The sequence below is a fragment of the Bison bison genome, unplaced genomic scaffold (genome assembly GCF_000754665.1).
Source record: "Bison bison bison isolate TAMUID 2011002044 unplaced genomic scaffold, Bison_UMD1.0 scf7180017864104, whole genome shotgun sequence".
NCBI classification, from domain to species: domain Eukaryota; kingdom Metazoa; phylum Chordata; class Mammalia; order Artiodactyla; family Bovidae; genus Bison; species Bison bison.
Window position 1 is genome coordinate 19,504 of NW_011494676.1, and position 19,895 is coordinate 39,398.

At 43.9% G+C, this 19,895-nt stretch overlaps 1 protein-coding gene across 2 annotated transcripts in view; it reads right to left on the bottom strand.

Annotated features, from left to right (window-relative positions):
• Positions 1 to 186: 186 nt before the first annotated feature.
• PRUNE (prune exopolyphosphatase) overlaps positions 187 to 19,895 on the bottom strand; it is a 19,960-nt gene continuing 251 nt past the window's right edge. Inside the window, exons 2-9 of one of the 2 annotated variants that reach the window (XM_010838687.1) lie at positions 18,565 to 19,727; positions 11,689 to 11,781; positions 10,811 to 11,013; positions 8,978 to 9,162; positions 8,098 to 8,256; positions 6,391 to 6,485; positions 3,813 to 3,971; positions 187 to 2,044 (exon numbers count right to left, since the gene is read on the bottom strand). In XM_010838687.1, coding sequence (XP_010836989.1) covers positions 1,616 to 2,044; positions 3,813 to 3,971; positions 6,391 to 6,485; positions 8,098 to 8,256; positions 8,978 to 9,162; positions 10,811 to 11,013; positions 11,689 to 11,781; positions 18,565 to 18,603 — 1,362 coding nt within the window. In that variant the 5' untranslated portion in view covers positions 18,604 to 19,727 and the 3' untranslated portion in view covers positions 187 to 1,615. Of the gene's footprint in view, positions 2,045 to 3,812; positions 3,972 to 6,390; positions 6,486 to 8,097; positions 8,257 to 8,977; positions 9,163 to 10,810; positions 11,014 to 11,688; positions 11,782 to 18,480; positions 19,728 to 19,895 lie in introns of those variants that run through there. The other variant, XM_010838686.1, reaches the window with a different exon arrangement.

Here is a 19,895-nt window from a genome sequence, read left to right on the forward strand (position 1 = left end):
AACATTAAAGGAAAGGCTGAGGATGAAGGGAGATAAAAAGACTGTTGCTCCTTATTCCCAAAGAGAGTCAACAGAAGGAAGACAGTAAGTACAGTAGAAAGAAGGGAAATGAATCTTGAGGAAGTTAAAACAATTATCCAAGGGAAAGGGCTGATTATAGTTGTAAAAAGAGACAATAAGACCTCAAACAGGAAAAAAGTATTTAATACTTTAACAAAATGCAAAATAAAAGTAACCAAGTTACAAAACGTAAATTCCTTTGGTTCAATAATCACACCACTATTTTACCTTCCAATGGCTACAAACATCATCCCTTCAAAGTGAAGTCAGACCGTTTCCCTTATATGAAGACATCATGTCAAAACCATCACATACCCCACTGTTCCGCCAAACTGTTGACAACCCACAGGAAACAGAGCTGTTGGGGAGGAAAAGAGGGAAAAGGTTGGTCTGAAGAGAAAAGAGGGACTCTACACATGCAGAACAAGTCGGGGGGTGGGGGGGCTCTGTGCTGGGTCACTATGGTAGGAATCATACCCTGTACATGCTACATGAGGCTGAGGACCTTGGTACAATTACAGAGAAACAGATAATCCAGTGACCCTGAGCACTCCCAGGGAAACAGAAACAAAAACAAAAAACCAGAGGGGCTGAGGTGGCAACGGGACAGAAACCAGGGAACATCAGTTTTGCAGACGGGGAAATGAGACTTGAAGGAGTGAGTGTCTGGACAAAAGACATAGTTTATGGCACTCGTTATGAAACTTCTTGTTTCCTTCTACTCTCTCCAAGAGGAGAATGAGATGGGTAAGAAATCAGTAGAGCCAGGGCTCTCATGGTATTTTTGCCATCTTTTGAGAAGAGTGCCCAGGAGTCTTAAGGTCTTCCCAGGGGTCTCCTGAACCAGGGGTCTTCTGGATCCCTGTGGCTCTGGCTCAGAGATCCAGAGAAACTGAGAGCTAGGCCACCTGATCAGGACAGAAGACAAGGGCCTCCAATCTGCCCCTAAATAATCCTGAAACAGTCACAATAAGCTAATAGAAATTTAGCCATTTGGGATCAGACACCATCACCTAACTGGGGGGCAGAGAGAGGAGTTATGGAGGCGGAAATGAGCTAAAGGCTAAAACCAGAATAAGCTTAAGGTAGGTATTGTATTCAATAAATACTTGAATTAATAAGAGAATAAATGAATACTGGAGACAATGCATGTTTGGTTCCATAAGAAATACCAGTTCTGTCAAAGAGCCTGACTGAGGGCACTCTTGGGTGCACATTATTTCTGTGCCACTCTGCGGCACCTGTATGCTACTACATTATGCAATACATACAAATGTATGTTATCACATTAGGACCCTGGCAAATGAAACAGATGATAGTCAGTGCGGTATTCAACAGTTAAATTAAATAATAAAATTTGTTTGATTGGTTGAGATTGTGGGGGGAAAAGGTAGAAAGCCAGCTCAGCTTTCTTTCTCTTCTTTCTCCTCCTAGTAATGACAACAGTACACCAGATCCTGGAACAATGAAGAAGACGGAACTGCTGAAACACCTCAAAACATGCATTCAGGATGGTTCAAGCAACCTCTCTCACTTTCCCCTTCCCTCTCAATGGTCATTTCTTAGACAGGGAGGCAGTGGTAGGTTCTGACAGCGAGATCTGACTACATTTCTCGAAGATGACCTCGGCTGAGAACTTCGGCAGCCCCTGATCCAGGGGGCACTCGTCCACCAGGCTGTTCATGGGCGTGGGGGGCAGTGGAGGCTCCTCCTCATCCTGACTCAGTCCAGAAAGCAGGGAGTTGCCTGCCCTGTCCAATTCTTTGTCCACCTGCTCCCTTGACACACCCTCTGTCTCAGGCTGTCCTAAAGGGATGTTCGTGGAGTCAAAATACGCTGATAGGGCTTCCTGGAGCAGAGGCAGAACTTTCTTTCGAGAGATCTGGGTGTTGCCTTGAAGATAGGCTTGGAGGTCAGGGTGGCTGCTTGGGACAGGGGTCAGCTTCAGGGGTGGAGAGTGGGAATGTTCCAGGATTCCACAGATCTAAAGAGGAGACAAGATGGGGAGATGGTATATAAGGTGGTGAAGCAAAAGGCTGAGACTTCTAAGAGACGCCTCTAGCAGAAGAGGAAAAAAAAAAATGTGTTTTTTTTTTAATTTAAATTAAGTCATCCAGAGTTGTTTTATTGCTTGCACATCAGCTAATACTGATTACTAATATACAGTATTTTAGAAACAGAAGAAACGTTTGAGATCATATATTTCATTTTATTAATAAGTAAACCAAAGTCCAGAGAGATTTGATGTCTTGAACACAGATGATGGTAGAGTCTGAACCAGAATCTGGGACTCCCCGCTCCTAGGATTTTGTTGTTTCCAAGGGTACTGCTCTGTTTAAAAACTTGAACTCTATCCTTAGCTGAGATGGGCCAAGCATCTGCATTGAAGTCAGGGGAACGATAGAGGCAGAAAGAATGAATAGATCCAATGGGGCTGGGAAGTATGCCAGGCACTGCGCCATGTCTGGCCATTTTCAAATACTAATTTTCTCAATCCTCACAACTACCTTACTGGTTGGTATTACTATTACCCTCATTTATAGTTAGGGAAACTGAAGCTTAGATAGATTAGGTACTTGCCAAAGGTCAACTCTGAATGAAGCAAAGCTGATAGTTGAACTCAGGTCTGTCACTAGAGCAGTGTCCTAAATTATTATATACCATCTTACCAAAGGAGAAAGAGAGGAAATGGTAGGGCAGACGGTGAAAAGAGGACTACCATTTCCCAGCATAGAGGCAGCCAGGGCGATGGTCAAGTCATCAGAGGGACTGTGGCAGGCAGAAGAGGGGAGATTCAGGAAGGTGGGGTCAAAGCACCCTTTCCTTCATGACATGATTACTAAGAGTTCCTTGTGCCCAGCAATGAACTTCACATATGATACTATGTTTCACGATCACATCACACTAGGTAGTAATATGCCATTTATGGACTCAGAAGTCAACTGACTTCCCTTTGGTCAACGTGCCAGTAAGTGGCAAATCTGGGACAGTAAAGCCTATTTATCTACCTTTAAAAGGGTAGCTCTTTCCACAATGCCAAACTTACTTTCCATTGAATGAAATTATGTTTGCTTCCTGGAGGAGAAGATAAAGACAGAGAGAGGTGGGAAAAGGCAGACATACCTTTTATGACCAAAAAGATTATCTGGCTGAATCCAGACTAGTCTAGCAGTCCTCACTGCTAAGAAATCCAAAGAATCTCTGGACTGCCTTAAGTCCACTCTTAAATTCTTCCCTGAGTTTATAAGTAACCAACAGAGGAAAAGAAAGGTGAAGAAGTGAGAAAGATGGCCAAATGGAAGATCAGAGTTAAAAACCAAACCTGCTCCTCAACTACTCTGCAGTTAGCACAGAGTAACTAATCCTTGCCCGGTTAAAGAGTGAAAAAGGTTTCTCTTCTGTTTTCAGTTTTCAAAGCAATAAGGTAAAAAGAAAGAAACTGATTTCCAGGAATTAGGAAATAGTGATTAAGTCAAGTTTTAACTCCAGATTTATAACAGGTTCTTTTAGCCCAATTTCAAGTCCTACTAAGTAGGAATTGTGTCTCTAATTTTCTTTGGAATCTCCGTTTCTCACCAATAGCATGATTAAGGATAGTCATATATAGAGAAAATGGAAAAAAAAGGAGGAGGAGGGAGTCTGGAAATAGATCAAGGACCTCTGTATAAATACAAGAACCAAGGAGAAGTCTTTATAGAACAGAGCAGTGCACACAGGCTGTACTCCATAGGACCCCTAGGACAGAGACTCACCGTCATTCGAAGTGCTGCGTGGGGACAGAAAACAGCCAATTGCCGCACTGGCTCATTGTAAGTGTTGAAAAAGATAGTCATGGCAACCAGGGCATCGTAGCTGTGAGCCTGGCAGAAGGCACGGAGATCTGCAAGGAGGCCAGACCTCTGCAGAAAAGCCTAAAACAGAAGAAACGGACAGGGCTGAGGGCTACAGCTGGACCCTCATTATCATCCCCACAGAAGATGCTTGTGAAAGGCTTCTTGCATGATAACCTGGGACTTGTACTCCATAAAAAAGGTATCTAGTATTCCCTCTGTGCTATGTGTGTGCTGGAAGGCAACATATAGAATAAGGAGAATATAGGCTTTGGGTTCCGACAGAATTGGTTAGAAAATCAGCTCTATTGCTTCTCAGTTATATGATCAAGGATCCCTGATCATAAATTTCCTTATGTCAAATGAGGATAAATCATTTATCGAACATAATTGTTTTTGGGTTTTTTTTGGCTTCTTTAGCCATGGACTTTATTGTTTGAATATTTGCAATTATTATTCTATACACAAACGTTAATTTCTTACAAAACTCTGTATTCCATATTGCTAGGTCACTTCGCTCTTCATTTTATGTCACATTTCCATCAAGAACTATTTCCCCAAATCACAATCTGCCTGATTGTGTGTTGTTGTTGTTCAGTTGCTAAGTTGTGTACGACTCTGCGATGCCATAGACTAGCTCACCAGGCTCATCTGTCCATCTGTCCATGAGATTTTCCAGGCAAGAATACTGGAGTGGGTTGCCATTTCCGTCTCCACATAATTGTTTTAAGAACTAAAAAATGATAATGTAACTAACACGCTGGACATGTCCAAGGCTATCTTGCTTTTGCAATCAAACAAGCAAGGTCTTTGCCTTGTGGGTATTTTTATTCTAAATAAAAACAGAATATAAATGGTGCATACAAATAAGCACAGACAACATGACAACTGCATCCTGGGCTCTTCATTCTTTGTCTGTCTATATTCTTCTCCAAAATCTCATGCAGTATTTCCTCCAATGAATAACACCACCAGCTGCTCCAGATTAGGGCTTTTCTTTGTTCTTGGTATTTCTAATGAGTCAATTTATACTGTGATTATGGTACTTGGAAAGCCTTTTGCGTTCTTTAATTTTTTTTCTCTCGTTTTTCTTTTTATTATAAAAAAAGTTTTTTTAAAGAAAGTTTTTGGCTGTGCCATGTGCCATGTGGGATCTTAGTTCCCAGAACAGGCTCTGAACCCCTGCTCCCTGCAGTGAAAGCGCAGAGTCCTAACCACTGGACTGCCAGGGAATTCCAAGCCTTTAGTGCTCTTATGTTAGGTTCCCAAACTAGGTTATGAGTAGCAAGAGAAGAGGCCAAACTATTCTTTTTTTAGTTATTTAGTGTTTTTTACATGTTACTTAGGAGAAAGCTGTGCAGTCTATGAAAGTATGTGTTTAGATCAGGTTGTTGACTGATTTAACCCAATATGATATAGAACTAGGTATTAAAATACCACTATCAGAGTTATATTCATTCACCCATTTGACAGATTCAGTGAGCATCCACTACGTGTCAGGCACTGTCAAAGTGCTGGAGATATACCCGAAACAAAACAAACAGGGTCCCTGCTTTGGGGGAGTTGATAAACTAGCAGAGGAATAGAGACAAAAAACAAGGAAACCATGAAACGTGATTATTTCAGTGTGCTAAGTGTTATGAAAAACCTGTTGGCAGGTTAAGACTCTGTGCTTTCCACTGTAGGGGCCCAGGCTTGATCCCTGGTCAGGGAACTAGATCTTGCAAACTGCATGGCCAAAAATAAAAAGTAATTCTTAGAGACTTTTGAGCACAAAGGGTATTACTTTAGTTAGGGTAATCAGCAAAAACCTTTTAAAGGAGGAGATACCTGAGCTAAGTCCTGAACTAAAAGAAGGAGCCAGCTCTGCAGAAGGAGTGCAAAGGCTCTGGGTCGAGAGTGAGTTTAATGGTTCTGAAAAACAGAAAGCAAATCAGGGTGGCTGCAGTACTGTAAGTGCAGGAATGGGGCTGGAATGAGCAGATGTCAGAGAAAAGGATGAAGGCCTGATCAAAGATGGCCCTTTAAACCACAGTAAGGCTTTAGGTTTTATTAGAAGTGTGATGAAAAGGCAGTAAAGGGAGGAGGGCCAATAGGATCTGACACGTCTTTTTTTGTCCATGCCTTGTGGCTTGCAGGATCTCAGTTCCCCAACCAAGGATTGAACCCAGGCCAGAGCAGCCAAAGCACCAAATCCTAACCGCTAGACCACCAGGGAATGCCCCTGGATCTGACTTATGTCTTAAAAGGATCACTCTGGCTGCTGTGGGGCGAACGGTTTGCAGGGACTGAAAGTGGAGACAGGGAAACCAGCGTGGGGTCACTACAGGTCACTGGGGGTCTCACAGTGCAGTGAGAGATGATGGACTGTGGAGTTACAGTAGAGATGGAGAAAAGTAGGTACAAGATATATTTTGGAGGTGAGCCAGGAATAAGGGACAAGGTTACAAACAAAACTGAAGGTTTTCTCTTTCCACTCACACCTACATCTTGCTCTTACCTCCATATCCATATATATTGCACTAATGGCCACCTTAGTGCCTTGTCTGGAGATGGTCTTCTGGTCCTTTCTCAGCATCTGCTCTGTGGTCAGTCCTAGAAATTGGATGTGAGACTAAGGGTCAAACAAGAGAACCAAGAGAACCCAGGGTCCTAGGATCAGGAAGGTGATGACACCAAGACACGTCAAGGAAGAGGAAAAACACAGTCGCTCTTTGAGGCACAAAGAACAGGGCTCATAACTCAGGATGTAATTCTAGAATGGAAATTTATTTTAAATAAAAAATTATTTTCAATTACTGGGTCACAACAGTTACCTTTAGAGCAAGGGACTTTGGGGAGCAGGGAGAATGGAAGAAGAGAGGCTTTTACTCCTGATTTTCCCCTTTCTGGGTTGTTTCACTTTTCTAAAAGTACATGTGGGACCTTTTTAAATATCCACAAGCAGTGAAAGAAAGTCGCTCAGTCATGTCCAACTCTTAGACTGTACCCCGCCAGGCTCCTCTGTCTATGGGATTCTCCAGGCAAGAAGAATGGAGTGGGTTGCCATGCCCTTCTCCCGACGCAGGGACTGAACCTGGCTCTCCTCTACTGCAGGTGGATTCTTTACTGTCTGAGCCACCAGGGAAGCTGGTGGTCCATTTCTTTCTCTTTTTTAAAATATCAACAAGAAATAGCTGGGTAAAAAAAGTCACGGAAGTTTTTCTTCTTTCATTTTGTCCTTTCTATTACTGTTTTTGTTTAGTCGCTAAGTCGTGTTTGACTCTTTGCAACCCCATAGACTGCAGCACGCCAGGCTTCCCTGTCCTTCACTATCTCCTAGAGTTTGCTCAAATTCATGTCCATTGAGTCAGTGATGCTATCTAACCATCTCATCCTCTGCCTGCCCCCTTCTCCTGCCTTCATTTTTTCCCCAGCATCAGGGTCTTTTCCAGTGAACTGACTCTTTGCATCAAGTGTCCAAAGTATTGGCACTTCAGCATCAGTACTTCCAATGAACATTTAGGGTTGATTTCCTTTAGGATTGACTGGTTTGATCTCCTTGCAGTCCAAGGGACTCTCAAGAGTCTTCTCCAGTACCACAATTCAAAAGCATCAATATCCTTTGTATACTTACCCTAAATGTTTCTTCTGCTTCCCTAACCAGTGATCTAGATCTCCCTCTCATAATTCAGTACAGCTGACCCTCTGTATGCAGGCTTCACACTCATAGATAAGGAGGGCCGGCTGTATTCATATATTTTGCTATTTTATATAAGGGACTTGAGTTCATCCAAGCATTCTGGCATCTGTGAGGGATCCTGGAACCACTTACCTGCAGATCCGAGGGACAACTATATTCCTTCAGCATACTTATGTCTGTATTTTCTTTCTTTTAAAAAAAAAATTCATTTTTTTTGGCTGTGCTGGGTGTTAGCTGCAGCATGTGGGATCTAGTTCCCTGACTAGGGATCAAACCTGGTCTCCCTGTATTGGAAGTGCAGAGTCTTAACTGCTGGATCACCAGGGAAGTCCTTAAATGTCTGTATTTTCTAATTCGACTGAAAACCTCTGAGACTCTTAATATATTCCTTCTTATCCACACAACATACTAGCCAGCTTCTTTCTGGTGTAAAGCTTAAATCATTTAGCATGCTCTGACATTGTTTCGCTGGTTTTCAAGCATATAATGAACAAGGCTTTTGTCCACTAGTTTAACATTTCATACCTGATACATCAAACTTGGCCTTTTGCAGAGAATCAAAGATGTCATTTCTGCTGGGCAGATCTGGGAAGAGGGCCTCCAGCTTCTCTACATAGTGGCTGTCCTTGAGGGTTGCCTTTCCAATCTTAAGGTCCATGTTCACACAGTCCAGGAGGATTGTTCCTGCGGAGAAGGAGCATGGCAGAACTCAAATGCTGTGGCACTCCATTCCTGGCAACTAGAGCACACATTACCCTCAAACCCAATGGACACAATACCTAAGGAGACTGTATGGCAACTCACGGAAAACAAAACAACTGGGACCGTGTCCTGAGTGAGACATCCCAAATCCAAACTGAAATGTAGGCACAGAAATGGGGAAAAGGTAGAAAGGAAGTGTATCTCAATTCCTGGAGATTTTGAAACCTAGTCAGAGAGAGATGACCTCTCTTCCGTAGGCCAAATTCCAGTTGGAAGAGGTAGTTGAATCCAGTTCTCTCTCTCTCTTTTTTTTTTAACAAATGGAGAAAATAAGAACAAAAAAGGTTAAGAGATTTGTTCAAGGTCATATAACTACTTCCTGGGCAGAAATGGTATTAGAATTCATTTCCTGCTTCTTTGGCTAGTCCTCCTTCCATTATACAATGCTACTAATAGGCAGCTCCTAGGTCTGTTGTTTCATGCTTCCTTTCTACTCTCTCCAACAAAATATTCCCCAAGCCTTCAAAGGACAAAGTACTTGAAAGCCTTTATAATGCCTAACTGCTCCTTGAAAGAACCTCCTTCGTTATGGACTAACTGGCTTTGAGAGGGTATGGTCAGGCTGGAAGACTCTGAACAACTTCACTTTCCCTTCTCTGGGATGGGATAAAGGGTCAGGTCCCAACCCCCAAGCCACCCTCACCATGAAGAAGGGCTGCAGTTTGCCTGTCCAAGATCTCTGGTGCCCCCTGCAGGATTCTCTCGGCCACCAGGGTAGCGCAGGACCCCACCAGTTCAACTGAAACATGGCAGGGAGGGCAGTGTCTCTGATCGATGGGCCGATGGTCTAGCACCTCTGCCACTGCCTCCTCTAGGGCTGCGTCACTTCTGTGTGGGAAAGGGGGGGTGTGGGGGAAAGAGAAAGAAAGACAGGTAGGGGCACTCCAGCTGCACCTCCACACGAAGAAAATACAGACATCCTAGGTGAACACGTAGATCTTTGATCACTTCCACCTCTGCCCCACTCCTCTCAATTCTTGTCTTAAATACTATAACTGAGGCCATCTTTAAATACTGCATAAGTGAATTTGACAAAGTATCAGCTACCCATATCTCATCCACATGTTTGATGTGCCTTTCCAGTTGACACCTGGACACCCAACATCTAAATCTCTCCTATTTCCTTAATTCACTTAATATCGCAATTTCATGCAACTCACAGGATCCTATGGCTTCTGGCTCAACTCCCATCCATTCCCTTCCCTCCAGCCCTCTGCTGCTGCCTTATTCTAGGCCCTTAATCTCTCTCATCTGAACTACTCCAATAGTTCCTTAACCAAACATTTGCTTTCAGGGTCCTCCTAAACTGTCCTCCACAAGGCTACCTGCATGATCATTTGAAAAATGCAAATTTGGTTCTGCGAAGACCTGGAATAAAGAGAACTGACAATAGCTCCCCGCTGCTCTAAAATAAAGTCTAATCTCCTGGAAGGGCCTACAAGGTCTTCATGATCAGGCCCCTGCCTATTAGTTATCTTTTTTATGTCCTGCTTCTCCCTCATAGTTTATGTTCCAGTCATGCAAAACAAATTCCAGATCTCCCAAGTCACCATACTATTTCATGCCTACCTGCATTTTACTTATCTGAATGTTCATTACTCTGCCTGGATACTTTTCCTAATTACCTCACCTCCTCATACACCAAGCAAACATCGAGTCTTTCAAGACTGAGATCAAGGATCCATTTTGTTAGAAAAACTTTCCTGACATCCTCCACTCCCCACTTGTATATTTAACCACTCCATCCTCCATGCACCTATTGTCCCCTAAATGACAGTTACCACTTACCTCTAACACCCATTACAATGACCCGTTTGTCTAGTTCCCTCCTGACTAACAACTGCTTGAGAACAGACTCCACTTCACCTTCATCCTCTAAACAGAAGTTTATTAATGAGTGAGTAGATAGATGGACTAGCGCCCGAAGGCTATCCTCTGTCAGTACCCCTGCTATAACCAGTGTGCTCAAGGAGAAAAATATACATATTAGTATTAGTAGGAGCCAGAGACACTTGGAAAGATCAGTATTCATATTGCTTTGTTGGCCAGTTTTTTCCAATCCTAAATTAGGGATGGAATTATTATAGGTGTGTTCATTTATTAAATAGCACTAATGAGATACTGCTTTATGAAGGAAATGATTTTGCTAATTTTTTAAAAATACAATTGTAACCATTATTCAAAGGTTTCTATTACAATAAATCTGCCATGAAATCTTAAAACAATGATACCAAAGGTAGATCTAAATTATTTCTGAGTTATCCTTTAGTTTGAACTCTTCATGTTTCTATTTCTTTTTATTACTTGTATAATTAAAGAAGTGACAATATTTTTTACTGCCTTTCTATATCTGGTATCACTCATCAATTATGATTAGCCCATGAGATCCCTGACAGCAAACATTCTTCTCTTTGAAAATCTTACTCATCACAGCCCATGGCACACGATATGTATCAGCTTTATTTCTTCCACGTACTTGGGTAAGACATGATGGTCAACAAGGATGAGGGTGAGCTGGCCAGCCTGGTGCAGTGCATGGAGGTCAATCTCATCCCGGAAAATCAAGACGGACTCTGGAATGTGAATCTTCTGAAGGAAGAAGACATTGTCACCTCGTAGAGGTAGCTCTGAACGTTTTATATTTAAAACTGGCACAAAGACTTCCTCGGCCTCAGTTGTCTGGATAGGAAAGTGAAAAGAAGATATGGCTGTGTTATGTGACAGGATAGGAAGTCACAAGACCACTGGGACTAAGGAGACACGATCTTGGGGAAGTTACTGCCTTCGTCAAAGCCACAGTTTTCCAGTCTGATCAAAATAAAAGGATGACCCTTACCCTCTTTCTTTCTTAGCAATAACATGAAGGTCAACAAGACAACTCATGGAAAAGGCCTAGTTCTGGATGCTGCAGAGAAGAAACTATCGGTCCTCCAGAGCCGACACGGGCATGAGGAATATACACAGACCACTGACACCCACTGTTGTTCAGTTGCTAAGTTGGGTCTGACTCTTTGCAACCCCATGGACTGTAGCACACCAGGCTTCCCTATTTCCACTATCTCCCAGAGTTTGCTCAAATTCATGCCCAATGAGTCAGTGATAACCCAGTAACTGACTATGAATACTGCTTTATGGTTTACAAATTCTTCTGCTCATTGTACAAAATACATCTGCTCATTTGATCCTCACAGCAACACTGCAAAGTATTATCATTTCAGATTGTATAGTTACTGATATGAGACTTAGCAAAGTTAAGGGATCTGAGTTACCTAAGGCTAAATGCTATCAAACAGCAAAGCTGGGTTTTGAATCCAAATCTTTTCTTTCTAAGGGACTCTGTTCCTAGGTACTCACCTTTGCCAGGTAAAAAGCCAGGGCAAGGGCTGACACCATGGAGTCCAAGTCACAGGCTTCATTTCCCAGCACAACATGTATGGGTCGGGACTCCTAGAGAGGCGGGAGAATGGGATTAACAAAAGCATCCTCTAATCATGTCCATTTATCTAATACAGATGTAGGGCTGCACACACATCCTCTCGGTGATCTTCATGGAGGAGGTAGGTCAGATATTCTTATGGGTCCTCATTTCCCGGATAAGGATATTAGCTAAAAGGGCATATGTGTTCTGGCCAAGCTTTAAGCATTCCACACGTGTCTACTTAATGGAAACGTACTCCTTCCTCTCTACCACACTGTCTCCTTGAATGTTAAACTTTCAGAAGAGCAGTAAATAATCCTCTGATTCTTATGCTCCTTGGGAAACTCAAGGAGTAGTCAAAGGTACAGCATCTGGGGTAGCTGATATATTCAAACCATATCAACTCTGGTTTGTACTTTTTTCCTATTTTCAAATAGGGAAAAGAATCCTTTTACTTCTAAATGAGAACAGGCGAATAGACTTTGAAAATAAAACTAAAAATAAGATCAAGTCCCTTATCCAAATATCTAGTCCATGAAATTCCCCCTACTCAGAGGAGTGTCAATGATAGCCAGATTAACCAACACTCTCACACCCAAGAAACTGACACTTTCTCCAATGGGTTCAGACTAAAACAAAAACAATTGCTGCTGCTGGAACTTTTATTTTTAAAGCTTTGAAAATCCAGCAGCTGATAAGAAGTCTGAAGAGGGAGGCACATCTGTTGTTAGTATTAACCTTGTAATTTTGCATCTCCCTATCGGACTTTAAATAAAATACACTAAAACCTACAGATGCCCAAAATAGCAAAGATGCATTTGGCCAGGTGAGATGAGACCATATTGTCCATGGCTCGGCTTAGGCACAAGGATTCTCTTACCAGTTTACTTTTGAATTTCTATCTCAGCCTACTTCTCAAAGAGAGGAAGGAATACGAGAGATTCCTTAAGAGATGCACTAGCTGCTGAATTTCAGCCCCACTGGCCTTTTGAACTGCACAATTCTTGGCTGCAGGGGCTGTCTTCCTGTGCATTGTCATATGTTTGGCAGCACCCCCAAACTCCACCTCCAGTCATGACAATCAAAATGTCTCCAGATTTGCCAAATATTCCACACGGGACAAAATCACCCCCAGTTGAGAACTGCTGGGTTACAGAAAAGTGAAAATCCACTCTGGCTTCTTCAGTCAGGGAAGATATGCTAGACAGAAGATTTTAGAGAAGTGGGGAAGCATTTAGAAGAGTAAAACATAATAAGCAATAGTTTATCAAGTAATATAACTTTAGGAAGAAAGAGAATCTAGGGGGACCTAGAATCAGCTTCCCTGTATTTGACTGTTATCCACTCTCCTCACTCGCCAGAAACCCAAAGCCAGAAAGGGCCAATTTTAGAAGACTTCTGGTGGTAAAAACTGTCCTGTCTAGTAACTAGGTAAGCTTTTATTTTGAAACCACCCTCTTCTCCATCTTCTACTCCCAGCCCTAGTTGCTGTTCTTGTTCAGTTGCTAAGTCGTGTCCAACTCCTGTGACTCCATGGACCGTAGCCCGCCAGGCTCCTCTGGGACTTCCCAAGCAAGAATACTGCAGTGAGTAGCCCTACAGAGAAGGACAAAAGGCAGAGGTTGTCTGTCAAGGTTTTGCACAAACAGCTTCTGGGAAAAAGGGTTTCCCCGGTGGACTCAGTGACAAAGAATCTGCCTGCGATGCAGGAGAGGCAGGAAACATGGGTTCCAATTCCTGGATTGGGAAGATCCCATGGAGGAGGAAATGGCAACCTACTCCAGTATTCTTGCCTGGGAAAATCCCATGGACAGAGGAGCCTGGCAGGCTATAGTCCATGGGGTCCCAGAGACGGACACGACCGTGCGACTGAACGCACACGCACCCCAAAGGTCACATTTTTTAATTTTTTACCTCTGGGGAAAGTCTGCCCTTAGGTTCTCCCTTCTGCCCATTTCTCTAAGCCTATTTCAAGAGTGTGGCAGCCAAGACCCATTCACACTGAACAGCATGGGAGAGGGAAGATTCTTTTCAATATTAAACTCTTTGCCAACACAATATGAGAATTCTGTACCCAAGACCCAAGGCCCATAATAACCCCTCTGACTTGCAATTTGTCCTCCTGATACCAGAGAAGGCGCCTCTGTTTCCTGGATACCACGGACCAGATGGCTGTGGACCAAAGTGACAACAAAGCACTTGAGATAAGTGGCTGCAGAGATAACTGGCTCACAGAAGCAGTAAGGGAGGGCACGTGTTCTCTAGAGGAACTATATACACGAGAGGCCACACGGTCCTGACCCCGGAGAATAAAGGTAAGAGAAACACAGGACAGGCAGAGCAGGAGAGGTCTATTGCTGGGCTTGAAGAGGCCCTCAGAGAACCCTTCCAAAATTCACACTGGTGCTGCTTCCTTCCAAGTGGCAGCTGAATTAGACTCAGTCAGATCCCCAGCACCAAGAGAAGGCTAAGCAGAAAGCAGGGACCAAGTACAACTCATGGCTCTGAGGGGAGGAGAAGTGACCACCAGAGGAAGGTGAATAACTAAGCCCTTGTGCTCAGCCAAGCTCAGACCGCAACCAGAAAGAATTAAAACGAAAGGAATACTCTGGGACCGTCAGCAAATCTTGGAACAGGAGCAACCAAGGGAGGTGGTGGCATTCCTTCCCCCCGCCCCCCGCCGTCAGCACCCACCACTCCCCTAGCCTGACTGGTCCATTCACCGCCCACGATGCGCACATTCCCAGCTCTGTCCTTTGCACTGTTTGCTTTTCTCTGAGAGCAGCCGAACTGTCACTGGAAAAGACCACAAGCTGGGTTTTTTTCTGCTTCTTGTAGGACTTTGGCCTCTCTAAGCTTCTTTTTCCTCATATAAAAATGGGGATACCACTGTAACCAATTTCATGAAGTTGTTATGAGGATTAAATGAGACAGCACATCAGAGCCAACTCTGTCAGAGTTCAGAAGAGTTTCCTTCCATCTTCTTTCTCCAGCCCTTGCTGTCCTTACCCGAGCCCCTACTCTCTGCAAATTGTCCCTGCACCCAGGCCACACCAGCCTCTTCTACTTCCAGCTTCCTGTACCTGGGGTACAGAACTTAACTACCACCTTAAGGAGCTCGCTATCTGTTCATGGGCGTGTATCACAAATCCTTAACATAGCTTACAAGTTAGGTGACTATATACTTTGCTGTTCAAACCAGTACTCTTTTGAGAATGAAAAGGGCTGCAATTAATGATTATATTTCAATAAACTATCCTGGGCAAGCCAGGTATATGAATGCCTAACTTACAAGGTACGATTCTCCTCATTTAGGAAAAACACATGTAACTCTTAACCCCCATGCCATCCCCCACTAGCTGAAAGCACAAGCCAAACAGCCTCAGTTTTCTGACCATCAGAGAAGAGTTCAGGGCAAATATAGCTATACTTAGAGCATGAGGAAACCTGAGCTGCCAATGGAAGAAATACAATCTGAGAGCCACAAGTAGATATAAACTTCTTTTTTTTCCCTTCCTTTAAAAAACCAACTAGTTGAAATGACTGTATTCTGATGTTCTTTGTGGCCTCAATGGTGTGAGAGGGGATGGTTTTAGGGCTAGCAGAGTCAACCCCTTCCCTTCTGAGGCTGAATACGGTCTGATGCTTACTCTACAAACTAGTTAATGAAGAAAGAAAAAAGGAGACAAGGAGTCAGAGATAGAGAAGCATTTCCGGCAGGGAAGATGGGACTAACTGACAGTGATGCAAGGACTGTAAATTTCTAGGGAGAGTCAGCCAATCCTGATTTCTGCCTCACGCCTGAGAAGCGCAGACAACACACGTTATCCAAAGCTTCTGTATGAACACCTCAACTAGAATGTGGCCGCACCCTGAAGCCAAGACTCCCCCGCCTGCCGCCAAACTAAAAGTGACAGATGACTTACCATGACTAGGACATTTAGTTAAATAAGATTTCTTTTAAATAGAACAATCTACTATCATTGTGGTGGCAGACTAGAAAATTTCACTGGTATCAAATGCTGAAAAATATGGTATCAATAGGAAAGTTGGCTGAGTTACCAGCTGTTTCTGTCTTATATAAAAGTCCAAGTAGTCACAATTTCTAAAAGTTATACTGTATTTTAACAGCAACCCTCAAACTTAATAGTGTCTCTGGGGACTTCCCTGGTGGTTCAGAGGCTAAGACTCCATGCTCCCAATGCAGGGGGCCCAGGTTCCATTCCTGCTCAGGAAACTATATCCCACAATCCGCAACTAAAGATCTAGCATGCCACAATGAAGAAAGAAGATCCCGCATGCCACAACTAAGACCCGCCACAGCCAAACAAATACATAAAAACTAAAAAAAACCAAAAAACCCACAACAGTATCTCATGGAATAAACCTACATGTCCATTGACAGAGGAATGGATAAAAAAGATGTGGTACATATATACAGTGGAATATTACTCAGCCATTAAAAAGAATGAAATAATGCCATTCGCAGCAATGTGGATGGACCTAGAGATTGTCATACTGAGTGAAGTCAGTCAGCAGAGAAGGAGAAATATTGTATGACATCCCTTATTTGTGGAATCTAAAAAGTAATGATACAAATGAACTTACAAAACAGAAAGAGATTCACAGACTTAGAGAACAAACATGGTTGCCAGGGAGAATGGACAGTTAGGGAGTTTGGGATGGTCATGTACACAACGCTGTATTTAACATGGATAACCAGCAAGGACCTGCTGTAGAGTACGTGGAAGTCTGCTCAACGATATGTAGCAGCCCGGATTGGGAGGGAGTTTGGGAAAGAAGGGATACCTATATATGTATGGTTGAATCCCTTTGCTTGTTCACCTGAAACCATCATAACATTGTTAATCAGCTATACCCCAATACAAAATAAAAAGTTTAAAAAAATAGTTTCTAAATCATGTCTTTCTTTAGCTAAGAAACAAGTGTGGCCTCTGGGAAATTGGAAATGGAGAAGAAAAAGATCTTTCTCACTTTCTAATTGTATAACTTTTTTGTATTAACTTTTTTTTCACTCTGTACATTTTCTACTTCCATAATTAAAAACAATCTAAATCATTGGGTGTCCACTGGTATCTCCTACTACCAGGCCACCCACTAACATTGCTAGTCTAACTTTCTAATTTCTCTTGGCCCACGCTAGGTTGTGTGATAAGAGCTCTAAGATATGATCTTTCCTTCACAAGTTTGGAAAAAGGAAGATCTAGATCTTGTTCCCTGGGAGAATGAATTCAGGCAGAGAAAAGTCAGGATATCAGTAATACTGAAAAAATCCAGTGTTTCTCAGCTTCATATTCCTGAGGAAGACATACTCTTAACCTGGGACACTTCTAGAGAGTAGATGCTATAGAATAGAGGCATGCAATGAAATGCTATCTGGTAAGGTTTCAGGCTCAAAGACTCTTTATCAAATGGTGAAAAAGACTGGTTATTTGGGTCATTAGGGAAAAATCCAACTTCTTGGCCCTTGGAATGGTGCCCAAAAGCCTCTATATTAGTCTTTAATGAGGTCCCTGTGGTGGAAATCAGAGGTAACCAAAATGAATTGGTCCCAGATTGTCTTATACATTAAAATGACCTTCCCAAATTTGTATTTCACAAGGAAAAACGTAGAGTAATTCGTTTTACACTAATTGAACTTCACTCCTATTCTTTGTTTTTGGCCATGCTACACGACACACACGGGATCTTATGTCCCCCACTAGGGATCAAAACTGCACCCGCTACGTTGGAAGGGTGGAGTCTTAACAACTGGACTGCCAGGGAAGTCCAGAACTTCACTCCCATTCTTCAGATGAGGACATTCCTTTATGACAGCAGCTGATTCTGCAGGAGGAATTAGGTGACTTTTAGGATTTGTTACAGACCAGAATCTTATTTCCCAGGTGAATTTGTCGAGTTTAAGATCCTTTAAAAGGAAGCAGAGTCAACCATCTGTCAAGGTTTCTCCAGGGGTAGTATAACTTGAAGCAGGGGGGCCAGGTGACCTCCTGGAGCCTCTCTCTGGCCCGTTGTTTGCTGCTAACTGGGAATAGCGACCTAACGTTGCACGACCAGTTAGCAAGGCTGGGAGACTCCAACTGGCTCAGAGAGTACCAAAAATAAGCCACAAAGCATTCAGGAGTCATGCATACAGTTTTGATTCCAAATATACTTTGTGCTTATCCCCATCCAGGTCGCGGATTTTTATGTAATTTGTGTGTGTTAAGGCCAAGGAAGTAAACTGGAGGCAAAGGAATGCAAGCCTGATGTACTGTGTGCGTTTACCTTAAAAACAGATTTAAAGTGTAACACCATGACCACCTTTAATTTAGAAGGAGTTAGGCCCGTCAGACAAAAACCGCCGTTGAGAGGCAACAAAGCCATGGGCACAGGTTCCCACGTACTCCCGGGGTTCACCTGGAGGCCAAGGCGCCAGTAAGGCCTCGTGAATGGAGAACTGAAAGAAGGGCGGGGAGAAGGGAACAAATACACCTCGCGGCCGGCACAGCCCGGGTCCCATTGACGGAACTAACCCAGCGACACCGAGCAGGGGCTCAGAGGCAGGACCCGGCCCCACGATTCCGCCTCCCCGCTCACGAGCAGACCCCAAAGGCTGGCGCCCCTAAGTGAGCATGCATTCCCACTCTCAAAGGCTAGGTTCTCCTTCCTCCCTCCTCAGGTTTCCAAGCCCCCATCCCACAATTCCGCGTTCCCTCCACACAAACCTTCGGTGCTCCCCAGATCCCACATCTTCGTCTTTCCCGGACCCCAGGATCCATTCCTTACGATAACAAACAGGGGTCCCTTACCTGCAGAGCAGCTCGACAACCCTGCAGGTAGTTCTCCATGGTGAAGCCCAACGTGTGCCGCCGCCCCTCGCCGCGGAGAGGTTAACCGGCGAATGAGCCCCGCCCCGGACTCAGGGGCTTGCGGCGAGTCGGGAGGCGGGACTCGAACCCGCCACACGGCGATTCACCCCGGGAGGAAGTGCGTAACCGGGCGCCCCGGGAGTCCGACGATGCCCCGCCCCCAGCGGCGGAGGCCAAGTTCTGCGCCCAGAGACTCACGGGAGGCGCGAAGTGCAGCGTGGTGCGGGGGCATCCTGGGAAATGTAGTCCCGCATCTCCGCTATGGTTTCCCCAAGAATTGCGGGAAGGAGAATTGTCTGAGTTCACAAGTGTGTATGTGTCATATAATCTATCCTTGTGGCTTCTGAACTTTCCGTCTTTAGTCAGGCTAAGTATAGCGTCTTTCCATAAATTATATCGACCACCTGGTTGACATCTAAAATTCCCCTGGGCAAAAACAACTAACTCATCTTTCTTTAATTCTCTTCCTTACCAAATTGACCAATTATGTGGTCTTCCTTGTTATAAAAAATTTTAATAATCTCTGACCCCTCTTCTTTACCTAACACCTACAGTCTCTTGCCAACTCCTGCTGCTTCTTTTACAACTCTGTCGCCTGTTGGCAAATGTCTCATTCTTCCCCGGTCTGTTGTAACCTGGGATCTATACTCCCTGCCTCCCCAGTTGTTCCAACTCCCCTTTCAGCCTGCAGAGTTGCTTGAAGTTTCATCCTGCCGTAGCCCTGAGTAGAGCTTGGAAGGCCTTTCAGAATGTAGAGTTGTGTTCCAACCTCCTTTAACTGCCACCTTCCAGCCCCAGAGTAGTGCAGAGTACTGCAAGTATATGTACTCTCATCATCAACGGTTCCCTCAGTTATGAATCCGTCCCTTTTTTTTCTGCCGCCAGCCTCACACCAGTTTTTCCTCCTCACCAAGCTAGGAATTGAGAGGAAGTGATGGATGAGAAGCTGAGGCCTTTGGGGGTAACAAGGACCAGACCACAGGGATATGGGATCCCCTGCATGCTCAGCTAGTTTTCTGCTTGCTGCACTCTTCCCGGAGCCCGCTGCTTCTTCCACACCTTCTGCATTACCAGGGTGCAGCCCAACCGGTTTCATTTCTTAACTAAAAAAAACGAAAAAATGATACAGTAAGGATTTCGAAAGGATCGGGATTTTTTTCCCTTTAAATGAATAAATATGAAAATATCAGGCTCTTTGGCCCTGTTTTTGTGGAGGCAGAGCAGAGGACTGCCGCACCCAGGGAGATCCAACAAGCTTCTGCTGTCCAGCC